The following is a 22,474-nucleotide window of genomic DNA, read 5'->3' as shown; positions in this document are numbered from 1 at the left end:
GCGCAGCGAGGGGACGGGGGTGGGGGGGCGTGGCGAGACCCCCGCGGGGGGCGGGGCTCCGGCGGGGGGGCGGGGCCGACACGTCCGCGGGGCGGGGCCGGGCCGCGGGGCTGCGCGGGGCTCGGCAGCGGGCCGGGCGCTGCGGGCGGCGCCATGCAGGAGCGAGGCTACCGGCACATCCCGCCCGCCGCCCCCGGGCCCGGGCCCGGCCCCGAGCCTCCCCCTCCCGCCGTCCCCGCCGCCGCCGCCTCCTCCTCAGCCTCCTCCGAAGGGCCCGGCCCGGCCCGGCGGCCCCGGCGGAAATGGGAGGTGTTCCCCGGCCGCAACCGCTTCTACTGCGGCGGCCGCCTGATGCTGGCGCGGCACAGCGGCGTCTTCGTCCTCACGCTCGGCCTCATCCTGGCCACCAGCGGCCTCTTCTTCGCCTTCGAGTGAGTCCCGGACGCGTAACCCGCCCCGCGGGGCTGCGGGGATGGGGCCCGGGGGGGCTCCGTGCCCTGCGGTGTGCCCCTGTCCCCCGCCCCTCCTGTCCCCCGCCCCTCCTGTCCCCCCCCCCTCCTGTCCCCCCCCCCTCCTGTCCCCCCCCCTCCTGTCCCCCCCCCCGTCCCCCCCGTTTCCCTGTCCCCCCCGTTTCCCTGTCCCCCCTATCCCCCCGTCTCTCTCGTTCCCCCGTTCCTTGTCCCCCCATCCCCCTTGTCCCTCCATCACCCATCTCCCCCATTCCCTGTCCCCCTTGTCATCCTGTCCCCCCATTTCCATATCCCCCATATCGCCCTGTATTCCCATTTCCATATCCCCCTTGCCCCCCTAGCCCCCTGCCCCCCCATTTCCCTATCCCCCATTCCCCTTATCCCCCTGTCCATCTCCCCGTTTCCCTATATCCCGTTGTCCCCCTGTCCTCCCATTTCCCTATTTCCCTATCGCCCTTGTCCCACTGCCCCCCCCCAATTTCCCTATCTCCCTGCCCCCCCCCGTTTCCCTATCCCCCCTTGTCCCCCTCTCCTCCTTGTCCCCCTGTCCCTCTGGGCACCCCCCACTGCCTCACCCAGAGCTGTCCCGCCTGCTGCCGAGCCCCCAGCCCTGCTCTAACTGGGAGCCTCTGGGTCCCCACGTCCTGTCCCCAGGTGCTCAGGGTCACCCCTGGTCCCCAAAGACCCCCCCTGCTCAGGAGGGGTGGGCAGGGGCAGCCCCGCACCTTGGGGGCTGGTTTAGGAGCTGCGCCCCAAAGAGGGGAATCCGCTCACAGCAGCGGGGTGCCCTCTCGGTGTCCAGCCATCCCTCCCCTCCGAGCCTAAGGAGGGCAGAAATCCATCTGGAATCGCTGCCAGGAGTTTGTAGGGTGGATGTGGTACGGAGGGGCAGCAGGAGCGGTGTGCCGGGGGTCTCACCCCGAGGGTCTGCCCTCGCTGTGTCTGGGGGAGAGGGAGCAGCCTCTGCCCCATCCCCTTTCCTTTTGGGAAGCCGGCCCTGCTGTCCTTTGGGACTGCAGCCCTGCGGCTCCGGGTTCCTGCGCCCCGCGGGCAGGGAGAGCCGGGAGCACCCTGAGGTGCCCGGGAGGAGCCGGGGAAGGAGCACCCAGCACTCGGGGCTCCGCTGTCCCAGCCCCGTGCTTCTCACACGGGGCTTGTTCTTCCCACCGCTGCACCAAGCAGGGGATCGCGCCTGCCTCGGGGTCCCAGGGTTATCCCTCCGAGCCTCAGAGCAACGCTGCAGCCGGGCGGACGAAGGCTTTTGGTCGGATGAGAGGTGCTGAGAAGCCAGCCAGGCTCCGGGCAGCAACGCATCCCTGCACGAATGCTCCTCTCTCGGTGGCGTCCGTGCCTCTCCGACAGCTTTCCCTGCTCGGTCTGAAGCTAACGGGCAGCACCAGCACAGTAACTGCTTTGTGCGGGGCCAAGCAGAGGACATCTGCTCCCTCCTCCCGTCTTGCCTAGTCACTGTTTCTCGGTTAAAGATGTCCCGGGGCTTTCCACGTTGTTTCTGTAGGGGTGTGCTTCTGTTGCATCAGTTACGCTTTGCTAGATGCATAAAAAAAGCCAGTAACTGTGTCTATAGTTGACATTTTTACGTAATTTCTTGCTGCCTGAAGGAGGAAAGAGGACTCCAGAGATCCACCCAAAAAACGGATGGCAAGGACGCTCGTCTCTCTGATTTCGGAGCCCTTTCTGTCCCTCCACCAGGGAGAGGGCGGAGGGGCTCGGCAGCAGCGCTGCTCTCAGGCCGAGAGGATTTTGTAGCTCGATGTCTGCTTTGTCCTGGACAGCTGAGCTGAGACAAAAGTTACTTAATCCCTTTGCTGCCTCGCCATGTCACCAGGACTTAGCGCTGCCGCGGGGCTCAGGCAGCTCGCCGCGCTGTGCCCGGTGCCGGTGCTTACCAGTGCTCAGAATAGCAAATCCCTTTGCAGAGCGGGAGGGGGGCTCCAGCCCCGCGTTACGTAAGGAGCCGCGTCCCTCGGGTCCTCGTGGTCGTGCTGGGGGTGATGGAGCCGCCCGGCTTTCGATAACGCTGGTCCCTGGGTACCGGAGTGGGCATCGGCCGCTTCGGTGCCGGCAGGTCGCAGCACCTGCGGCGCTGATGTGTGCGGGTCAGGCGTCTGGCGCGGCACGAAGGCACGCGAATCGTCCCGAGGCAGCAAAGCTGTGCTGAATCGAAGCCGAGGTCCCTCAGCTTCGGATGCAGCAGGACCACATTTGCGCTGATTTTGATCCCTGATTAATTCCGGGTGTTTCTCCGTGTGTTGTCGTTGCTGCTGCCATGTAGAAGGTGACCGGACTTTGGTTTCTGCAGGTTTTTGCAGTATGAATCTGGGGCTTCAGAAGGGCACAGAGGTTGCGTAGAGGAGCTCGTGCTTTGTGTCCAAGACCCGGTCCTCCCAGTGCAGCTCCAGAGCTGCAGGGTGCTCTCAGGGCTGGCTCTTGCCTTTCCAGGGGTCTCTGCAAAGCAGCAGGGCTTCAGTCCCCCCCCCAATAATTCGTAGCGTGTAGCATGATAGCTGATGGCCAGTTCTGTAGGGATGGTTGGTAACGGTGCTTTTTTCTCTCTTTTCACAGCTGTCCCTTCCTTGCCAGCCACCTGACCCTGGCCATCCCCATCATTGCAGCCGTCCTCTTCTTCTTTGTCATCAGCTGCCTGCTCCAGACAAGCTTCAGGGACCCAGGTATCCTGCCCAGAGCCACCCCCAGTGAGGCTGCTGACCTGGAAAAGCGGATCGGTGAGCCTTCTCTTCCCTCTCCTGCCTTTGCTTTGGCTTACGCCCGTGTGTGCGCGTTTCAGGCTCGGCGAGTCTCCTCTCTGCAGAGGAGCAGAGGTGGTTTTCCTTTCTGTTCAGTCCCATAGCTAGGCGAAGCCCCGTGCAGGGGGTGGGTGCCTGTAGCTGTTCCCAGGACCACACTGGATTTGGCAGCGGCCCCGCAGAGGGCTGGGACGAGGCAGAGCTCGTGGCACCAGTGCCCTGCCCGCCAGTGCTGTCGGGGTCTGTGTGCCAGCAGCCGGGGGAGCACAAAGTTCCCATTCAGAGGCAGGCTGCCACGCTCCTGGACGCAGACCGAGTTCTCATAATCTGAGCAGTTTGGATCTAGGCTGGGATTCGCAAGGAACTGGCTACAAAACTCGATTTACTTTCCCTCTCTTGTAAGAGCCGGTTCTTGGCCACCCCGATTTCCCCCGCCGCCCTTCTCTAACGCGGCTTCATGCAGAGACCCTGACAAGACGGGAAGCTGCTGAGGCTGAACCAAGCAGCATTATAAAGCTGCTGAAATGAGAGGCGTGCTTGGAAGATAAAAAGCACTTGTGCTCATCCCCACATCATCTGGGACTTGAAGGGAGAATTTTCCCCGGGCCGGTAGGTAACAGACAGGATCTCCTGAGCGGTGTTCCTGGGTCAAAGAAACCTTTCTAAAAACCTGACAGAAGTAAAAATCTCCTCTATTTTCATGGGACAATCGCAGTTGAGCTAAACTGGTGCCAGGAAAGAGATCCTTTCCGCACTGAGAGCGGTTCCACAGCCTGTTTAATCCAACATCAGGGTGGTCTGTGCTGAGCGGGCAGTATTATTTTGCCTGTTGTCGCTGCCTGGTGGTGTGGTCGCCCAGCCCGCAGGGAATTTGCCTGCCCGAGCGCTGAGCCGCAGCTTCTCGCTATGCTCGGCGCAGGGAAGGTGCAGGGGCTGTGCCCGAGCCTGCGCAGCAGGAGAGCAGAGAGCAGCATTGGCTCCAGGGGTGAAATCCACGCTTGGGGTGAAGGAAGGGGGCTGTGGGTTTGCAGCCCGAGCTCTGTATCTGCAGCACAGGTTTGAAGGCCGACGTGAGAAGGAATCGAGCCCTTCATCTACGTGCTAACCCCAAGCGGGACCGTCCCTTGCGGAGACTCCTGCTGGTTTTAGTGGATTTCAGAGCTGCTTCTGGTAAACCACGGCAAATCTCGGCTTAAGGGTGCTGAGGGCTGAGCTGAGAAGCCTCAGCCGTGTGAGGAGGAAGAGGCCGCAAGCTGCGGTTGGCCCCCACGTCCTCGCTTCTCCCTACAGCCATGCCCTGCTCTGTTTGCGTGCACGCTGGTGCCGTGTTCCAGGGCAGCCTGGCTGCCTCCTTCTTCCTCCATAGCTTTGTGTCGTTCTGACCAACGCAGAGAAATTGGTGCGTTTGTGCATTACAAAAAAAAAATAGTTAGCGACCTTTCCTGTGCCCTGATTTTATGGGTTTTCGTTTGGCCTCCTCTTCTCTGAAAATCCTTGCAAGTCCCATCCTCCCCGAGGGATGCCCAGCAACGGGGGAACGCGCTCCGAGAACAAGGCTCGGCTCAGCACCCTGCGTTAGCTGCCCAGCCCCTGTTGGTGCCTCCCGGCAGAGGCTGCTCCTCAGGGCAGACGTGGCGGCTTGCTGCTGACGAAGCTGGGGAGCCGATCTGCTCCTCTTTTTCCCCAAAGAAAGGCTAGAGCCAGAGTGCCAGAGCAGCAGCGCGTTTGTTGGTTTGAACGTTGTCCGAACTTGGAGGGATCTGGCTCCGTACATCCCTCTGCAAAATGCTGGTGCTGAGTCCTCAGGATAATTCGTTTAGGGAGAATGGTTTTTAAGGTTATGACTGCCATTGAGCCAGCTGTACCTCGGGGTTTCTTTATATTGATATATTTATGTAAATATTTATATTTATATGGTTTCTAACAGTGTGCTCGTGTTTGTCCCGTCTGAAAGCTGCTCTCACGCCGTGTTCGCTCTGGCCAGGAGGGTGCACGCATCCAGGGTTGGGACCGTGTTGGTGTTAGGCTTAGTGACAAATGCCTCATCAACACCGACGTGGGGCAATTGCAGCCTGCCCTACGGAAAACAGTTGCAAGGCAATCGTTCTGCACTTGCCTAAAAAACTGGTTTTAAAATCTCCTCGGAGCGGTTATCTGTGCTTCTATTTATAAGAGCCTACAGCAGGAATCTGGCTGCAGATGCTGCCTGGTGTGCCAGCTGTTCCTGCTAACATAATCCATTTATTTTCCTCTTAACTCGCTCGCTGGTACATCTCTGTTTTCAAAGACTTCCTCGGGGTCGGAAAGGTGCTCTTTCAAGAGCGACTTAAATAAACCACTAACCCCCAAACTGCAGACGTGGCACAGAGGCTTTGCAGCTCACGCTTTTGCTGAGCAGGTGAGAGGCTTCCAGCCGCCAGCTCCGAATGAATAACCGCGCGCCGGCGCACACAGGTGAAACGCAGCGTCTAAAAATCCTCCGTCCCCACCTCGAGGAGGAGGAATCCTCGCGCGCCGCCACGATTGCAATGCAATCTGCCTGGAGCGCTTGAGACCTGCCTGCTGCCCTCCTGCTCCCTGATGGAGACGAGGCTGGCTCCTGCGGGATGCTTCGGCAGAGGTCCCCCCGCTGCTTTCTGAACCTTGGCTGCTGCTCTTACAGCAGGGACGGACCTCAGCCGTGTGAACAGGGCCCGCTGCCTCCTCGCGTCGTGATCCGTTCGGCACCCGGAGATGGGCTGGAGTCGGGCACGCTAACACTGCTGCCTTTGTGCTCGCTGTTTGTAAGTTGCTTTATGTTCTCGGAGCGCTGGGCAGAGATTCCTTCCTCTTGGCACCCCGTCGACAGGGAAAGGACATAAAGAATGCCGTGAAGAGCCGACTGGATTTCTTGGCTGCCAACTCCGCAACAAATCGCGTGGCTGAGCTGCCTCCCAGCTTTGGCGTTAAAATCGTGCGCTAATAATGCCTTTCTCCGCCCGGAGGCAGCTCGCAGCGACGCGGGGTCATTGGGTCGGTTGGGTTTCACCTGCCCTGCCCTGACTGCTCCTTCTCGCCCTTGCAGACAGCATGGGCACCTCTACCTACCGCCCGCCCGCCCGCACGATGGAGGTGGTCATCAACAAGTACGTGGTGAAGCTCAAGTACTGCTACACCTGCAAGATGTTCCGCCCGCCGCGCACCTCGCACTGCAGCGTCTGCGACAACTGCGTCGGTGAGTGCAGGGAGCGGGAACGTGCTGGTGTTGGAGGAGAGGCTGGACGTGGTGCCTGGGGACATGGTTCAGTGGGTGACGTCGGTGGTAGGGTGGTGGTCAGACCAGATGATCCTAGAGGGCTTTTCCGACCCTAATGGTTCTAGGATTCTGTGTTCCGGAGCAGATTGCTTGCGCTCTCCATAAAGGATTGCAAAGCAAGACAGCGAGTGTGCCACTTTGGTGCCTCGGGGGCAGCACACCCAGTGCTCGCTCTCTGCTTTCCCTGTTTCGGAGGGCACTGTGCTGTGAGATATCGGTAAGGCCCCACCAAACACGAGGTTTGCTGCAGGCTCCTGGTTGTCTCTGGCCTCAGGGTCACCAGGACAGTGGAGGCACCTCCACAGGTTCTGGTTTAGCTCAGCCCTGTCCTCGCCCCATGTCCTCAGCTTGTGGTGGGGCAGGAGGGGTTGAACAAAGACGAGAAAAGCCTCCGACGGCCCCAGGCAGGTGTAGGGGAGCTGGAAGACCCCAGCACCCTCTGCAGGAGCAGCATTCAGCCTGGAGAAGAGAAGGCTCCGTGGAGACCTCATTGCAGCCTTTCAACGCTTAAAGGGGTCTTATAAAAAGGATGGAGAGGGACTCTTTGCTCGTGTAGATAATGATAGGACAAGGGGGAGTGGTTTTAAACTGAAAGAGGGTTAAAACTGGGAGCTGCCCGGCGCTTGGTGTCTGGGGATGGCTGTGGGTGGTCGGGTCCTGCTCGCGCTGCCTGGAAAGCAGCCACGGCTGGGACAGGGCTTGGAGAGGAGCCGTGGGGAAGAACGGGCGTGCGCCAGATTTGTGCTGAGTTTTGTTTGCGTTGGTGTCCCCCCCCCCAGGAGGGTTACGGCGGTGCTGTTGGTCTGAAGCACAGCCCTTTCATTACAGGGTGGGAGTGTTTCCAGATATACTGCACCTGCCCCGCGTTCCCAGGCAGTTTCTGTGGTTTTAGAGGCCTATCTTCATAACTTTGAAATATATTTTCTGCTCCGACGAAGGCGGGGGGAGCAGACGTGCAGAGAGGGAGCAGCGAGGCCGCGTGTACACACCCAGTGCTGCCGGTACTGGAAAACCTGCCGCGTGTCCCTGCTCAATTTCAGTTTTAGTAATGGGAGATGTTAGCAGTCACGAGGCTTGCATTCACGCAGGGTTTGGGGAGAGGAGAAGTTTGGCCTTTAACGATCAAAATTTTTAAAAAAGGGCGTATCAGCAGGCTGCAGTGCTGCTGAAACTTGTTGCTAATGCAGTGCTGCAGAGAGCTGCTGGTTGTGCTGCAGTGGGTGGCAGCTCAGTTTGCGGCCCCCGGTTTTCGGAGTTTGAGCAGCGAGTGGGAGCCGGCAGGAGCCCTCACCCCGTTCCTCTCTTTCAGAGAGGTTCGATCACCACTGCCCCTGGGTGGGCAACTGCGTGGGGAAGCGCAACTACCGCTACTTCTACGCCTTCATCCTCTCCCTCTCCTTCCTGACAGCCTTCATCTTCGCCTGTGTCGTCACCCACCTCACTCTGCGTAAGTATCGAGGCAGCAGCCATTAGGGCTCTGGGCACAAAGCATCTCGAGGCCTCCTGTTCATGTAGGACGAGCATGGGAAGGGTCTGGCTTCTCTCGGTTTAAGCCCTGCTTCTCAGTGCAGGTGGCTTGAATAAATCAGGTTTCACGTTGCAGGGAGCCCCAGATCCACCCTGCTCCTCGCTGCGGGGAATCCTCGAGAGCCGCCGGCGGGGTTGTCCCCTCCAGAGCAAACGAGTTTGGTGCGGTGCTGGGGCAGCGCTGGGCTTTGTGCGCACCTGCCCTGAGCCCCGCGGGGAAGGTGCCTCACCTGCCAGCCCTAAATCTCCCGGGGCTGTCTGCTCGCTGCTATTTCTGCAAAGTTACAGGCTGCAGATGCTCTGCAGGCAGCCGGGCAGATCCGCCTGGCCCGCGGGGGGGTGGCTGCGTGCTGGGGAGCGAAGCGTTGGCTGGGGATGCGGAGGAGATGCGAGGCTGCCTGATGGGGCCTGGTTCCTCATCACCTTTTGCTTTGCAGGCTCGCAGAGGGATGGCTTCCTCACCACCCTGAAGACAACACCCGCGAGATATCCTTCCGATGCCATCGGGCTGCTGAGCAAACACTAATTGTGTAACGGAGGAGGGCAGTTACTAATGGGGTAACTTCATGGGGGTGCCCTGTTTATTTTTTTTTTTTTAAATAATTTTTTAACTAAATTAAGTTGCCCCACAACTTCATTTAGTGCCCTGGCCTGGTTGGGGCAGGCAGGCCCCTCTCCGCTCGCAGCCTGTGGACACCTCTGGTTCCACCTCGCTGCCAGGGACGAAGGCCAGTAACAAACTGGTTTCCCAGTTTGCCAGGTTATGTGGGAAGGGGAATGGCTGGAGAAGGTTGTCCCGTGGTGGACGCCTTCAGAAGGGCATTGGGAGTGGGGAGGTGGCTGGGATACTTTTGTGGCCCAGTCTGCGTGGGCTTCACTGTGAGTGCCTCCTGAAACAGCCCCTGCATCTCCGCGTGGGATGGTTTTGTGGCCTGAATCTTCCTTGACTCCTGTTTCACCGTGCTGGAGCTGGTCATTTGTTTCTTCTCAGTCTGGTCTATTTTGGGCCTCTCAGGTTTTCACACTTACTTAGTCGCCTCCAACCTGACGACGAACGAAGACGTGAGTACCTAAAAGCTTGGCCTTTCACCCCAAAAGCTGCGTGCAGGCGGGGCTGCCAGCCCTGCTACTTTCTCAGCAGAGGTGAGGTTCCCAGGGACTCCTCGGCTCAGCGTCTTGGTGCCTGTGAAAATCCCCTGCAAAGCAAAAAGCCCCCGCCCAGGGCGCAGCAGCAGGGGATCGTGGTGGGAGGCCAGCACGTGTCGCTCGTGTCAGGCCTGGAGGTAACGAGCTGCAACGTTAGAAGGGTCACGTGTGAGTTTTTTCCAGTCCGTGTGCGGCCTTGCTCAAAATGAGGAGTCCCGAGGTTAAAAAAGGAAAGCTGGCCCCAGAGATCTGGGTGTCAGCCTGGGACACGGGTGATCTTAATTCAGCATCCTGCCTAACCACAGGCGTCCCGCGAGACCCTGGGCAAGTCCCTTTGTCTCTGTCAGTTCCTCGTGTCTAGCAAGCAAATGATGTGCAGACGTCTTCTGATGAGATTTACCTTAAAGACCGGGGTGCGTGCAGACTCGAAGGGCCGGGTGAGGGCCCCGAGCGGGGCAGATTGTACAGAAAAGCAGGATCTGTCTGAGCCTCGGAAGGAACCAGAATTCACCCTCCTGGCTAGAAGCACCTGTAATCCTGGCTGGAAGCTTCCAGCACTGCAGACGGCACGTTTGCATCCCCCCCTTTTCTTTTTTTTTCTTTTATTTTCCCCTTCCCTCTCCCCCTGTCTGTAATTTAGAGTTATTGGCAGGGCTGCACAGGGCTGTGAAGCTGACGGAGGTACCCAGCACCAAGGGCACCACGTCCACAGCACGTGGCCGCTGCTCCTCGGGCCACGCTGCCCACGGTGCCAGGCTTGTGCTGCAGCTGGGGAGGGGAAGTAAAAGCAAAAGGAGGAAACGTGCTGGTAAATGGGTCGCTGCAGCCAGGGGCCCGAGGCCAGGTATAGCATCTGCCCACTCGTGTGCCTCCGCTTGATGCGCCTGGAGTTTCGAAATCAAGAGTCGCAGTGACAGCTGCTCGGGGTGGGGACGCAGGAGATCAGGAGGAGATCAGGAGATCATTTTTTCCTTTTGCAGAATGCCCCGGGAAGCCCCTCACTGTTTATTTAGCCCTCAGCACAGGGGGACCGGAGCCCTGCTCCAACAAGCTCTCAGCCTAGGAGAGGACGAGGGGAGGAGGCGGCTGGCGATGAAGGCAGTGACACTGCCAAGCTGGCACGCAGCACGGGAGGACGCAGCTTCGGAGCCTTCAAGCTGCAGGGCTGAGCCCTGGCAGAGGCAGGAGCAGCACGCTGCTGTCTCCTCCGGCTGCCTTCCTGCAGCTGTCCTGCTCGTCCAAGCAGATTGAGGGAGGCTGTTTGCACTAAGGCAAACTTTCCGCCTCGTGAGCAAGGGTTTTAACTGAGTCCATCGCTGCGTAATTAGCTACTATCGCATCTTCCCTACCTTAATCTGCACGTGTCCTTTTCTTTCAGATCAAAGGGTCCTGGTCAAATAAGAGGGGCTCAGAGTTTGCCAATCCTTACAGCCATAAAAGTATCCTCACAAACTGCTGCGCGGTGCTGTGTGGCCCGTTCCATCCCAGGTGAGAGCCTGCGCCGGGAGCTGCACCCGGCTCTGAGAGCGGCCTCGGCAAGCACAGCTTTGGGTTACCCCGACTCCCAGGAGAGCTGTTGCTTCTCCTGTTTGAACTTGATGAGTTTGAGCCGCCTGTAATTGTTTCATGGAGATGGCAGCTAAAATGTCCAGCGATTCAGTAAGGGGAGAGGAACAGCACCGAAGGGCTTGGCAGCAGATGGTAAATGCTGGCGGTGGCAGTGCTTCTTAGCGCGTTTTTCTCTGCTGCAAGCAGCCAGCAGCGATCTGCCCCAGGCAGTGTGAACACCCTGGTTTTTACCAACTTGGATTACCTGAAATACTCAGCAGCACCCCACCAAATTCTCTTACCTGTGAGATAACCAGGACCACTGCTGGCTTTTGGCCTGAAGCGCTGGCACCTGCGGCTGCTTCTCCTTTCGTCCCACAAGCAGCACGGGATTGTTACTGCTGCTCTGACACAAGAGGGTGCACTCGGGCAGAGCCGTGCTGTGCTGCAGCAGCTGAGGACCTGCACCCTTGAGCAGAATTTGTTCACTGGGCCTGCTGCGGATTTACGTGGAGCAACCCCGAGGTGCTAACACTGTGTAGTTTGACAGCAGGGGAAGGTTGTGCAGCTCCAGTCGGTGTGTTTTGTATCTGGCCCTGCTCTCCCCATTGCCCACTGCTCTTTGTTGGCTTCAGAGGTGCCAAAATGCCAGCGCTGCCGTTCAGCAGTGGTAAATGTGCGGATTCAGGGAGCTGGGAGGTTGTGGGAGCATAGCGTTTTGCTCCAAATCTTTCCACATCTCCGTGTTGTTTTCCTGTTGTAAAGTCCTTCCGCCGGTTCCCACTTGGGTTTGTGGTGTCCCAAAGCTTTCACTGCCCAAAGGCTGTCCGGTGGCTTGTGTGATAAGTCTGTGGTTTGTCTAATGGGCAGGCAGCCGCGTTATCCATCCCGACCGCTCCCGCCGGCGCGCTGCTTCCCACGGGGACAGCCAGTTCTGACCCTCTGTGGCTTCTGAGCTCCCGTCTTCGCCACGGGGGCGTCTGCGTGTCAGCACGGTTTCGATTTTGTGGACAGAGCGGGTTTAGCTGCCCCGGCCAGCTGAGGCAGCGGTCTGCAGAAACTGTCCAGAAACGCTTTGATTCAGCTGATGTGCATCTGGTCTCCGTTTCTGCCCGCCTGACTCCTCTCCCCTCGCACCCTCTCCCTTTTGTTTTCCAGTTTGATAGACAGAAGAGGATTTATCCAGCCAGATGTCGGGACCCCGTCCAGCCCGAAGAGCGAAGTCCCTTCCTTCGGAGCCAAGCCTGACACCAGCATGGTAGGAGGCATGCCGTAGCGGTGCTGTGATGTAGCCCCGAGCCTGCTGCGCCCGCACCTCGCTCCGGCCAGCTCCTTCCCATCTCCCCGGCCTCAGGCAGGACAGCCCTGCGATGCAGAGCTGCCAAAGACTCAGTTGAGCCATACGTTGCCTTTTTTTTATTATTATTATTTATTTATTGGCTTTTTTTTATTATTATTATTTATTTATTGGTTTTGTTTAATTGTTTCACTGTGATGTAGCCTGCCCGGACTCCTGACTGATGCAGGACCCTCAGGCTCGTGCAGAAAGCAGGGAACCCCCCGGCACCTGGGAAGCAAACGGGTCTGGGGAGCCCCCTGACCTCTAAACCGGGGGCGTTTGCTCCGGGAAATCGCCGTGTTCCCTGCACGGGGAGTGAAGGGGGGCTGAGGATGGGAGGTGGGACTGGCGAAGGGTTCCCGCTTGGAGCCGTGCTGCCGAGCCTCGTCCCCTGGGCTGGTGGAGGCGGAAGCTCCCTGGTGTCCCTGCTATTGCCACAAACGCCTCTTGCTCCTCTGTGCCAACACGGAGGGGCTGCTGTGTGTCTTAATGGCTGGGTTCTCGCCTCGACCCGCTCCCAGCTTTTCTTTTCCAGCAGCTGCCGTGCCTTGGTAGGTTGTGGCCGTGCAGCTGGGGAGACTGGCTCACAGCAGGCGTGGAGGCTGCGTAGGGGTCCCGGAGGATCCTGTTTTCTGTCTGGTCACCGGGGGAGTGCTGACAAGCTCCTCATGTTTCCAGTAGGACAATGTTTTGCAGCAAGGACACAAGTTAGGAGGGCCCTCCTTTTAGTGGGGGAGAGGAAACGCACACACTATCCTGCAGCTCTCCCCATGAGATGCTGGCTACAGTTGTAAGGTTCGGGATCCTTAGCTTGCCAGGAAAGCCTGGCTGTAGCCTGCCTGCAGAAAGAATTAATGGCTACAGAAAAGTGGGTGAGTTCCCAAGGGTCCAACCCACCCCAGGTGGTTACACAGAGGAAGCAGCAGGCGGGTGCTGGTCTCTGATAACCTCGTGTTGTGGTTTTGGTTTGGTTTTCTGGCCAGCAGACGAGAGCAGGGCTGTCCCCAGCACCTCAGGAGTGATTCCCGTGTGCCTCGGCGCATCCACGAGCATCGCTCTCGGCCCGCAGGGACACGGGCGAGCCGGGCTGGGCTGCCAGCTCTGCGGGTTGCCAACACTGGAGCGTGCGTGGAGGAGAATCGCAGACCTTGTTAGCAATACTTGAATCGCATTACTAAAAGCTGCTGGATAATTTTGCACAATTTGTAGATTTTTTTCTATGTAGAACGTTTTATATTCGATGTAGATAGCGTTGTGCATGTTAGCACCAGGGCAGAGGCTTGCAGTGTTTTGTGTCAAGCTGCCTGGTTAGGTTTTCTGTGAGTTAAACACACAAATTTCAGCCTCGGGCAGGGGCACCAGCACATTTAGGGGGGCAGCCTGTCCCCACTGAATTAGCCAGGGTTGTGCTGTCCGCACTGTGAGTGACCGAGCCAGCCCCGAGGGGTGTCAGCGGATGGCAAAGCAGCCTCTTCCCCTTGCCTTGCCTTTCTGGCTCGCTGCGGGGCTCTCCCTGCTCGCCTCGTGGCCACCAGCTCTGCCTCTGCCCTGCGAGGAGCCAGAGCAGCAGCAGGAGCGCAGGGCAGGGCAGCTCCAGCACGGCTGCTGACCTCCACCTCGCAGCCTCCCCCTGTCCCCCAGCTTCCACCACCAGCCTCTGGCTCGCTGCGAGCCCGGCTGGCCCTGCCCAGAGCCTGGAAGCTGCTGAATTTCTGCCCCATCCCGGCAGGTGGCCCTCGCCGAGCGCTGCGGGAGGCTCCCCGTGGCTGGGTGCCACCTCTCGGGCTGGGTGCTTCAGCCTGAAAGCCAGCGTTACCTCCTTGCTCCTGCTGCCCTGATGGCCCCAAGGGGGCTTGTCCCTGCCTGCAGGGAGCCTCGGTGCCACCTTCCAGCAGCAGGCCCGGGGACGGGACAGGGCGAGTGGTGCTGTGCGGATTGGGGGCCAAACTCCTTCCTGTTCTTATTTAAACTGGTTTCCTTTGTTACTCGATGTAATAAAATTATATTTTTAAAGAGTTAATTGCTTGGATTATTATTTTATTCCTTTAAGACAAAGGGCAGGTGTCTCAGCCTTCAGGTTGGACGGTGCGTTAGTCACAGGGCTTGCCTGGAAGCTCCTAAAATCTCCCATGGGATGGGGCCGCGAGGGACACTTAGCAGCAGCCGGAGCCAAGGGCTTTTCCTGTCCCAGCTCTTTGGGAGATCTCTGTCCTTTTCCGACCCATCCTTTTCCAACCCGTCCTTTTCCGACCCGTCCAACCCAGCCCCCTCCCTGTGTACCCGCAGGCGCTGCAGTGCATAACCTCTGGTGTCTTCCCCAGGAGGACGCCTGCCAGGACTTTGCCATTTCCTGCACAGCCTGACGGGATGTGCCCCCTCCTGGGACGTTAGCCCTGCTTTCTGAGGGCTAGCTGGTAAGAACGTGCTTTCTTCTCCTCGCCCAGCCATCCACCCGAGTGACCCATCTCATCCCCACTGCATGGCCAGCTCCCTCCACGAGCCCATCGCCTCCAGCCGCGTTGCCATCCTTGTGCCCCAAATCCCGACCACATCCCACCCGTGCGGGGCTTCCATGGAGGGGTTCCTGCAGCCTTGGCAAGGGGTGCAGGGTGGTTTCCCCTTGCCAGACGGAGTCAGATGGGCTGCGTGGTGGTGCTCAGAGGATGATGTGCCCCTGGGCCAGTTCGGCTTCGGGGCAGAGGTGCCGTGGAGCTCGGGGTTTGCTGGACAGAGCGTGGTGGTGGTTTGTGCTCGGTGGAGCTGCTGGGAAACCCCCAGCTGATGGGGAAATCTGGTGGTTGCGGTGAGCAGAGGGCTGGGAGCTGGATCAGATTCCTCACCCCAGCTCTGGTGCGCTTTGGGGTTCAGTCCATCCCTCCCCTCCATTGCCCTGTGACTCCGTTTGTCCTTCAGCGTGCCCGGAGCTGAGGTAAGTTCCCTTCAAAGCACGTGGTGAATTAGCACGGCTTTGACTGCCCGGTGCCAGGGGCTGCAGCACTGCCCTCTCTCCTGTCCCCACAGCTTGAGACGTGGCAGCAGGCACGGGGCTTTCTCCCTGCTGCTGTCTCATCCCTGGAGCAGGTTGGATTTCTGGCCTCAGCATCCGCTGGGCAACCCCTGGCAAACCGCTGCTGCTTTCCCCTGGTGTATTTCTGCTACTAACCCTCTCTTTCTCTTCCTCCCCTTCCCTTCCCCTGCTCTGGGGCCATCCAGCCTGCCGAGTGCAGCCAGCAGCCCTCTCTCTGCCTCTCTTGGAGCACCCCAAGGGAAGCCCAGACCCCGCGGGCAGTTCCTGAGAGGACGACAGCCATCAGCACCGCCTGTGCCTCCGCTCTCCAGGGCTGCGCCTTCCTCCCTCCCGCCGCCAGAGAAGGGGGAAAGCAGCCATGTGCAAGGAAAAGCCTTCCCGGGCCGCCCTCCCACGGCTTCCGAGCTGAAAGCCATACAGCATCCCTCCCGAGTGCAATAACTGGAGTTCCTGCTGCCTCCCGGGGTGGGGAAAACCCCACGCAACTGAGCCAGGGCCACTGGTGGCTCCCTGTAACCAGCCTTACCCCGCAGGGCTGGGGGCTCCCCGCTCGGAGACGCCGGTTTTTGGGGGAGCAGGCTTCGTGTTGGGGCCGAGCCGCTGGTGTTACCCATCCGATCCCCCTGGGTTTTTCCCCAGCCCTTCTCCAAGCCTCCCATAGGAAGGGATTTGGTGTATGGTCAGCGTTTGCCCTCCCAAACCCTGCCCCCACAAGTTCCCCGTCTTACTGTTTGTGTTAGTGGGGCTCTGATTTAGGGGAAGGGTCCCCCCGTGGAGCCCCACGGGTTGGGAGACACTCTATGAGGCCCAGCTTAGAGCCCGGTAGGATTTGCCACCTATTTATGCCTTTGACTTTTGTAACGAAATAAAATTTCTCCTATTTCCTATATGTCGGTGTCTGCCTGTGCTGTGGAGCTGCTCCCTGCGCCTTGTGCTTATCCCGTGTGGTGTGGGGGAGCCGAGGACGGGTTCCTGTCACGGGGTCAAGAGCTCCCCAAGCTCCCTTCTCGTACCGATGATGGCCTCAAGGCGAGGCTCGGCCCCCCCAGCTTTAAGCAGCCTTCTCCCTGCTGTCTTCCTCGTGTCGACCCCCAGCAAAATTCATCGGTGTCCCCCCCCCACCCCACGCACCCACCCCAGCCCTTGAAATGCTGGGAGCGGCCCGGGGAGCAGCGGGGCGCTGAGCACCCTCCCAGCACCACCGGGATCGGCCGCCAGCGGCCTCCTCCTCCTGCCGCGGCCGAGCTGCCGCAGCGCCCAGCCCCAGCCCGCCGGCGGCATCGGCATGGCCGGCTCACGGGGCAGGCGGCACGTACCGGCCTGGGCAGCGTGCCCTGGGGCTGAGCTTTAATTCTTCGTCCCTCTCTCCCCGTCGGCGTGCATTCAGGTGCTGCTCTGCCGCGTCCGGAGCACCCGTGGGTGCTGTGTGGGGTGATGCTGCGGCCGAGCTCACCCCCAGCCTTTGCCTCAGTGGGGCGCAGCAAGCTGGGGCTCTTCCCTTTACCCACCCCGCTTCTTTTCACAAAACCGGTAGAGCAGAATATTTTTGCGGCCTCTTCGTAGCTAATTGCAACCTAAATTTGGCAGTGGCTCAGCACTTTTGGCAGGGGCCGCTGACAGGAGGCAGCTGAGCCAAGGCCGAGCCAGCGACCCCCCCCCCTCACAGAGCTCGCACTGCTGCTTCCTATGGCCCTGGGGGGGGGCCTGCCTGGGGTCTCCTCCCAGTTGCCCCCCACAAAGGGACCCATTTTTGTGATGGGAAGAGGTGGCGGTCAGAGGGCTGGGCCTCTCACTGGGGTTGGCCTCCCACCCCTCATATGGAGGATTTTATGCTTGTTTGAGGGGTTTTAGGGGTCTCACTGGGCAGCATGGCTGTGGGGGGCACCCCACCTGCCCCACTAGGACATGAGGCAGGCCCAGGAAGGCGTTCCTTTGAAACCACAGCCTCCGTGCGGCCATTCGGTCCGAAAAGCCTTCCTGTGGCTTAGCGAGGCCTGCTCTGCTCTCACTGCTCACTGTCTGGGCACCGCACACGGCACGGGCACCCCAAACCCCACATCTCCCATCACCCGTGTCCTGAGACACCCCGAGCCCTGAGAGCATTGCAGGGAGGGCCCGGCTGTACTGGGGGGGCTGAGGCTGTTCTGGGATGCACATGGTCAAGAAAAGCAGCTCCGGCCTTCCTCCTGTCCCCAGCATCCCCGTCAGGGCTGAGGAGAGCACGGCATGGTGCTGATAAACCACGGGGCCGTGGCCCCGTACGCCTGGCTGGCCCTTCCTGCACGCTCCGGCCCTGCCGAATGCAGGGCCCCGCGCGGGCTGCAGCAGCGCCGGGCGTCTGCCAGCAGCAGCCGGCGTGTGGGAACAGGCTTAATCAGGCTGAGAGCGAAACTGCAGCGCAACAACGCCGAGCGCAGATCCTAATCTGGGCAGAGCAAGCACCTACTGCGAGCTTTTGCAAAAAAAAAAAAAAAAAAAAGAAAAAAAAAAAAAAAAAAGAAGAAAGAAAAAAAACCCAACCCCCCCCCCCAAATCCCAAACTCTTCAAACGCAGCGTGAAGAGCTCAGACCAGTCACTGGTGAGATGCTCCGACCGGGCTGCAGCGGGGGAGACGCGGCACCGGGTCAGCAGCGAGAGGCAAAGAAGCCTCGAAGGGGCTCTGCAGGGTTTGGGGGCTGTCAGCTCAGTGGTATTTTTTTTTGCGGGGGGGAGGGTGTTTGGTGGCATTTTGGATTGTTCTGGGGCCAGGGCCTGGCGTTTCCAAGGGCCAGGACGATTCCCCCGATCTGGGCAGTGTGGAGGAGCTGGGAACACCCCAGCCCCGATCCTGATCCCGATCCCTGCAGCGGTGCTTGGGCAAGGCAAGGGCTGCTCCTCCTGCCTCGGTTTCCCCACCTGTGGGAATAAATACCTGCCCTTCAAGCCCTCGCAATTACCAGTGAGTTAATCACCACGTAAAAACGACAGCGATAGGATTTTTGGGGAGGAGACCATCTTTACAACCGGGCCCACCCCATGCCCTGTTTCTCCAGGGGGGTGGGAAAAGCGCGCCAGGCGCTTCTGCTTCGCCCCCAAAACGCCGACCCCGCCACTCCCTGTTCCAAGCACTTCCAGCAGCCAGGGATGAGTCCCCCATTGATCCGGGGGTGGGGTTGGGGTTCCCCGGGGACCCCGGGACGCTCCTGGGATCAGCTTCATCCTCCCAGCACCCCGGGGACCCAGAGCCCGAGGCGAGGGCAGGGCGGGGGCCGCCCGCTCGCCCCTTCCCCAGCGCCTCGCCGCCTCGGGGCGCGATGAATCACGGCAATTTTCCTTTTAAGGCCGGGCTCGGCGGGGAGGAAGCAGAGGAGGAGGAGGCCGCTCCTTCGGCCTCGCTGGCTCCTCCCGCTCTCGCTCGGGGCTCCGACGCCCAGCCAAAAGCGAATCCGGGCGGCGAGGTTCGGCAGAGGCTCCGACGGCTCCCGGCCCGCTCCTCGCCCCAGCGTCTGTCCTGCGCGCCCGTCCGCGTCCCCAGCCATGGCAAGAAACCACCAAGTGCAGAAGGCCAAGCTGGCCGAGCAGGCTGAGCGCTACGAGGACATGGCGGACTTCATGAAGGCGGTGGTGGAGCACGGGGACGAGCTGTCCAACGAGGAGCGCAACCTCCTCTCCGTCGCTTACAAGAACGTGGTGGGGTGCCAGCGCTCGGCCTGGAGGGTCATCTCCAGCATCGAGCACAAAACCGAAGAGGGGGATGACAAGGCACAGCTGGTGAACGAGTACCGGGAGAAGGTGGAAGAGGAGCTGAAGAGTGTCTGCAACGTCGTCCTGGGCTTGCTGGACAAGTATCTCATCAAGAAGGTCAGCGACCCCGAGAGCAGGGTCTTCTACCTGAAGATGAAGGGAGACTACTTCCGATACCTGGCCGAGGTGGCCACGGGGAACGACCGCCAGGAGACGATAGACAAAGCCCAGAAGGCGTACCAAGAGGCCATGGACATCAGTAAAAAGGAGATGCAGCCCACGAACCCCATCCGCCTGGGGCTGGCCCTCAACTTCTCCGTCTTCCACTACGAGATCGCCAACGCCCCCGAGCAGGCCATCTCGCTGGCCAAGACCACCTTCGACGAGGCCATGGGGGACCTGCACACGCTCAGCGAAGACTCCTACAAGGACAGCACCCTCATCATGCAGCTGCTCAGGGACAACCTCACGTTATGGACAGCCGAGTGCGCAGGCGAAGACGGCGGCGAGGCTGGCGAAGAGCCCAAGAACTGAACGGCCCCCGCGGGGCCAGGGACCGGCGGCCCCCCTCCTCCCCCCCCCCCCCCCAACACCTCCTCCCTCCCCACCTTTCGGTGTCTCTTCCCTTTTTTTTTTTTTCTTTTTTTTTTTCTTTTGGGAAGGCATCTCAGCCCCCTCCCCATCCTTCTCCCCCCCCCAGGTTGGGTGCTGGAGTGGGGTCCGTGTGCGGTGTTTGCTGGGGTGGCTTTGGCAGGTCCTCCCCTTCCCTCTCCCTCTTGCTCTTTTCTTGGGGGTGGGGGGGGGGGGGGGGGAGGAAGGAGGATGCCTCCATCTCCCTTCCCAGAGCACTGCCGGCCCCCCCCACCCCCCCAAAATTTAACATTTTAGATGAAAGCGGGGGGCAGCCTGGTTTGTGGCACCTCCAAACCCACCATCCTGGGGTGGGGGGGGGCTGGAGCCACGCTGCCGGTCCCCCGAGGCGGCGGGAGGATGTGATGGGACGGGATGGGGAAACGAGAAAGAGGGGGGGCTGGGGGTCTCCAATAAACCGTTCGTGCACGCCTGCCTCTGTGGTTGCCTCGTCTCTCCCCCCCCCCCGCGCACATGCCCAGGCAGCTCCTGCAGCCGCCGGGCACCGGCATCGCCTCCTGCCCCGCCGTGCCGGGGAGCGGCCGGGGTCCGCAGCCCACCCCCCTGCCCCCCCCCGCCCCGAGCACCCATCTGGATGCTTGTGGCCTCCCCCCAGCCCTGCAGTGAGGTGTCGGGGTGCTCAGTGAGCCCTGAGCCTTTGGGGGGGGGGGGGGGTGCCGGGAAAGGGCTCTCCAGGTGGGATTTCCAAGGGGAGAAGGTCTGGGTAGCCCTGGTGAGAGAGCTGAGGTGATGTCCCAGGTCCCCAGCCCTGCAGCGGGGTGTCCCCACCCTGTTGTGCCCTCATCCCTGTCGTGTCCCCATCCCTGTCTTATCCCCATCCCTTTGGTGTCCTCATCCCCAGGGTGTCCCCATCCCCGTGGTGTCCCCGTCCCTAGGATGTCCCCATCCCCATGGTGTCCCCATCCCCATCATACAACACACAGTGCCCCAAAACCCATGGCCAAGGGACCTTTGTGCAAGTAGGGGACTGTCACCAGTCCCCCCCCCCCCCAAGTTCTCCTCCATGGCTGAGCGGGGGTTCTCCCGAAACAGCGACACGGGGAGGGACACCGTGTCCTCCCCATCAGGGTGGAGACGTCCCCATCGAGGCCTGGATGCGCCGGCGCGGGGGGGGGGAAAGCTCAGCACTTCTGGCCCTGGCGCCCGGCCACGGCGAAGGGCGCAGCTCGCGGAGCGCAAGTTTCGACACGAGAGGCTCATTACAATAAAATACAGTCACGGCACCCTGGGCTATGAGCTCATCAGATCAAGCGCAGCAGGGCTGGGCCGCGCTGGGCAGGACCCGGCCTTTGATGGGAAACGCCGGGATGCCGGGAGGAAGCGCGCCGTGACTCAGGGCGCGCTGCCTCTGCGGGGTCCCTGCGCGGGGACACCCCCTCACCGGGCTTAAGCACGGCCAAACCCGGGGTTTGGGGGTTTGGGGGAAACTGAGGCACCGCAGGGAAGCGACCCAGGGGGTGCAGGGTGAAGTTGGTGCCGTGGTGAGGGTCGAGCGGGCTCCGCCGTGGGAACGCGTTGGCTGTGGGAGGCTGCGCGAAGCAGAACCTGCTCGCCCGGCCGCAGCTCCTGGGGCAGAGCCGGATCAGCGCCCTGCGGGGCACTGCTTTGGGGGGGGGGCCTGCAAGCCCCCGCCCCAGCACTGGGCTGGAGCTGAGGCACAAAACTTGGGGCTGAGGACTGAGGACAGGGTCGGGGGGGGGGGGTCCCGGTTGGGAAGGTCCCTTGGTGGTGGTGGGAGCGGAGCCGGTTCTCTTGGTGGGGGGGACAGTGAGGGGCCCCCCCTGCTTGGCCTCCACCTGGCCTTGAGCACACCCAGCCTGGGAACCGGCCCCAGACTTGTAATTAGCCAAAGTAGGGCCGGCAGACGTGAAAAACGAGCCGCGGGCCCTCGCTGGCCCCTGACCCCAAGGGTTGGGGACACAGGGAGGGGACAGCGGGGCTGGTGGTGCCCAGAGCGGGCCCAGCCCGGGGGGACGCAGGGATGGCCATTGGTCCCTGCTGCTTCTGGGGGCTGGGGAGGCTGGAGGACGATGGGGCCTCCCAGGAGGAGGTAAGCGGGCAGCCACAGATTTTGGCAGCGCCCCAAATTGCAGCGTGGCGGGGCCGTGTAGGAGGTGATGCTCTCTGGCCTCCCAGCCGGTCCGGTGGCTTTTTGGGGCTGGGAGGGAGCCCCCGGGCCTCACAACACCGCTGTCAGCAGCTGTGCACCGCCTGTCCCTGTCCTTATCCCCCCCCTCACCCATCCGGAGGATGCTCCGGCATCCCTGGCACCACTCAGGAACAGGGCACAGCAGAGCCACACACTGGGATTTAATGTCTGAGGCACCAGCAGAGCAAAGGGACTTGGGGTGCCTGGGGCCAGGGAGTGTCCCCAGCCCAGAGCCACCCTGGGAAGGGCTGGGGACAGGCTCTGGGAGCAGGGACCTGCCCCAGCCCCATGCCCTGGGGCTGCCTCCCAATGCCATGACTAGTAGCCATGGGTTTAACGCTACTGAAACGGGGTCTCTGCTGCCCCAGCCACACTGCCTGCAAAATCTGGAGGGTGGCAGGACACACTGCCAGTCTTGTCCCTTGTCCCCGGGCTGGTTTTGGGTGGGTGGCGGTGGCTGAGCCTCCTCCCAGAGGTTTGGGATGGCAGCTTTTGGGGTGCCCGTGGTGGGTGCTGCCCTAACGGGTGGCTGGGGGGACCCCCAGACTAGCGGCGGTGGGGTTGCCCTGGTCGCAGGCAGGCGTTTTGGATGGGTGCCGTGCCTGGAGGTGTCCGTGAGTCTGTCCGTGCACTGCCCAGCCCCACGAGGCTGAGCCATGGCGTGCCCACACCAGCCCCAAATACTTGCCGTTTCATCCCAGGACCCAATAATTTGTGTCCCTTTTGCTTCAAGGCAAGGGATGGGGCTGGAAGCAGCGGGGACACACCAAACCCCCGCTCAGCACATGCAGCTGAAACCCCCCACCCATTCCCCATCCCCAGTGTCGGGGTG

General features: G+C 61.0%; 2 protein-coding genes across 6 annotated transcripts; both read left to right on the top strand.

The window, feature by feature from the left end:
* The first annotated feature begins 98 nt into the window (after positions 1-98).
* Positions 99-16,004, top strand: ZDHHC18 (zDHHC palmitoyltransferase 18). Of its 5 annotated transcripts, none has more exons than XM_083810509.1 (10): positions 99-431; positions 3,054-3,214; positions 6,300-6,449; positions 7,840-7,977; positions 8,495-8,543; positions 9,017-9,119; positions 10,582-10,691; positions 11,910-12,009; positions 14,377-14,504; positions 15,304-15,479. In XM_083810509.1, exons 1-9 carry the CDS (start codon positions 154-156, stop codon positions 14,479-14,481), a joined length of 1,194 nt encoding a protein of 397 aa, XP_083666635.1. In that variant the 5' UTR covers positions 99-153; the 3' UTR covers positions 14,482-14,504; positions 15,304-15,479. The 5 variants fall into 5 exon arrangements, with proteins under 5 accessions (XP_083666635.1, XP_083666636.1, XP_083666638.1 ...); XM_083810512.1 differs by having other exon boundaries at positions 100-431; positions 14,412-15,019; positions 15,304-16,004; XM_083810511.1 differs by having other exon boundaries at positions 100-431; positions 14,412-14,504.
* A 2,459-nt stretch (positions 16,005-18,463) lies between these two features.
* Positions 18,464-19,873, top strand: SFN (stratifin). The gene has a single exon (XM_083810337.1). The coding sequence runs from the start codon at positions 18,636-18,638 to the stop codon at positions 19,374-19,376; it is 741 nt and encodes a 246-aa protein (XP_083666463.1). The 5' UTR covers positions 18,464-18,635; the 3' UTR covers positions 19,377-19,873.
* Positions 19,874-22,474: the final 2,601 nt, after the last annotated feature.

Source organism: Anser anser, assembly GCF_964211835.1.
Source record: "Anser anser genome assembly, chromosome: 24".
Classification (NCBI taxonomy): domain Eukaryota; kingdom Metazoa; phylum Chordata; class Aves; order Anseriformes; family Anatidae; genus Anser; species Anser anser.
This window is presented reverse-complemented; position numbering and strand designations above follow the sequence as displayed.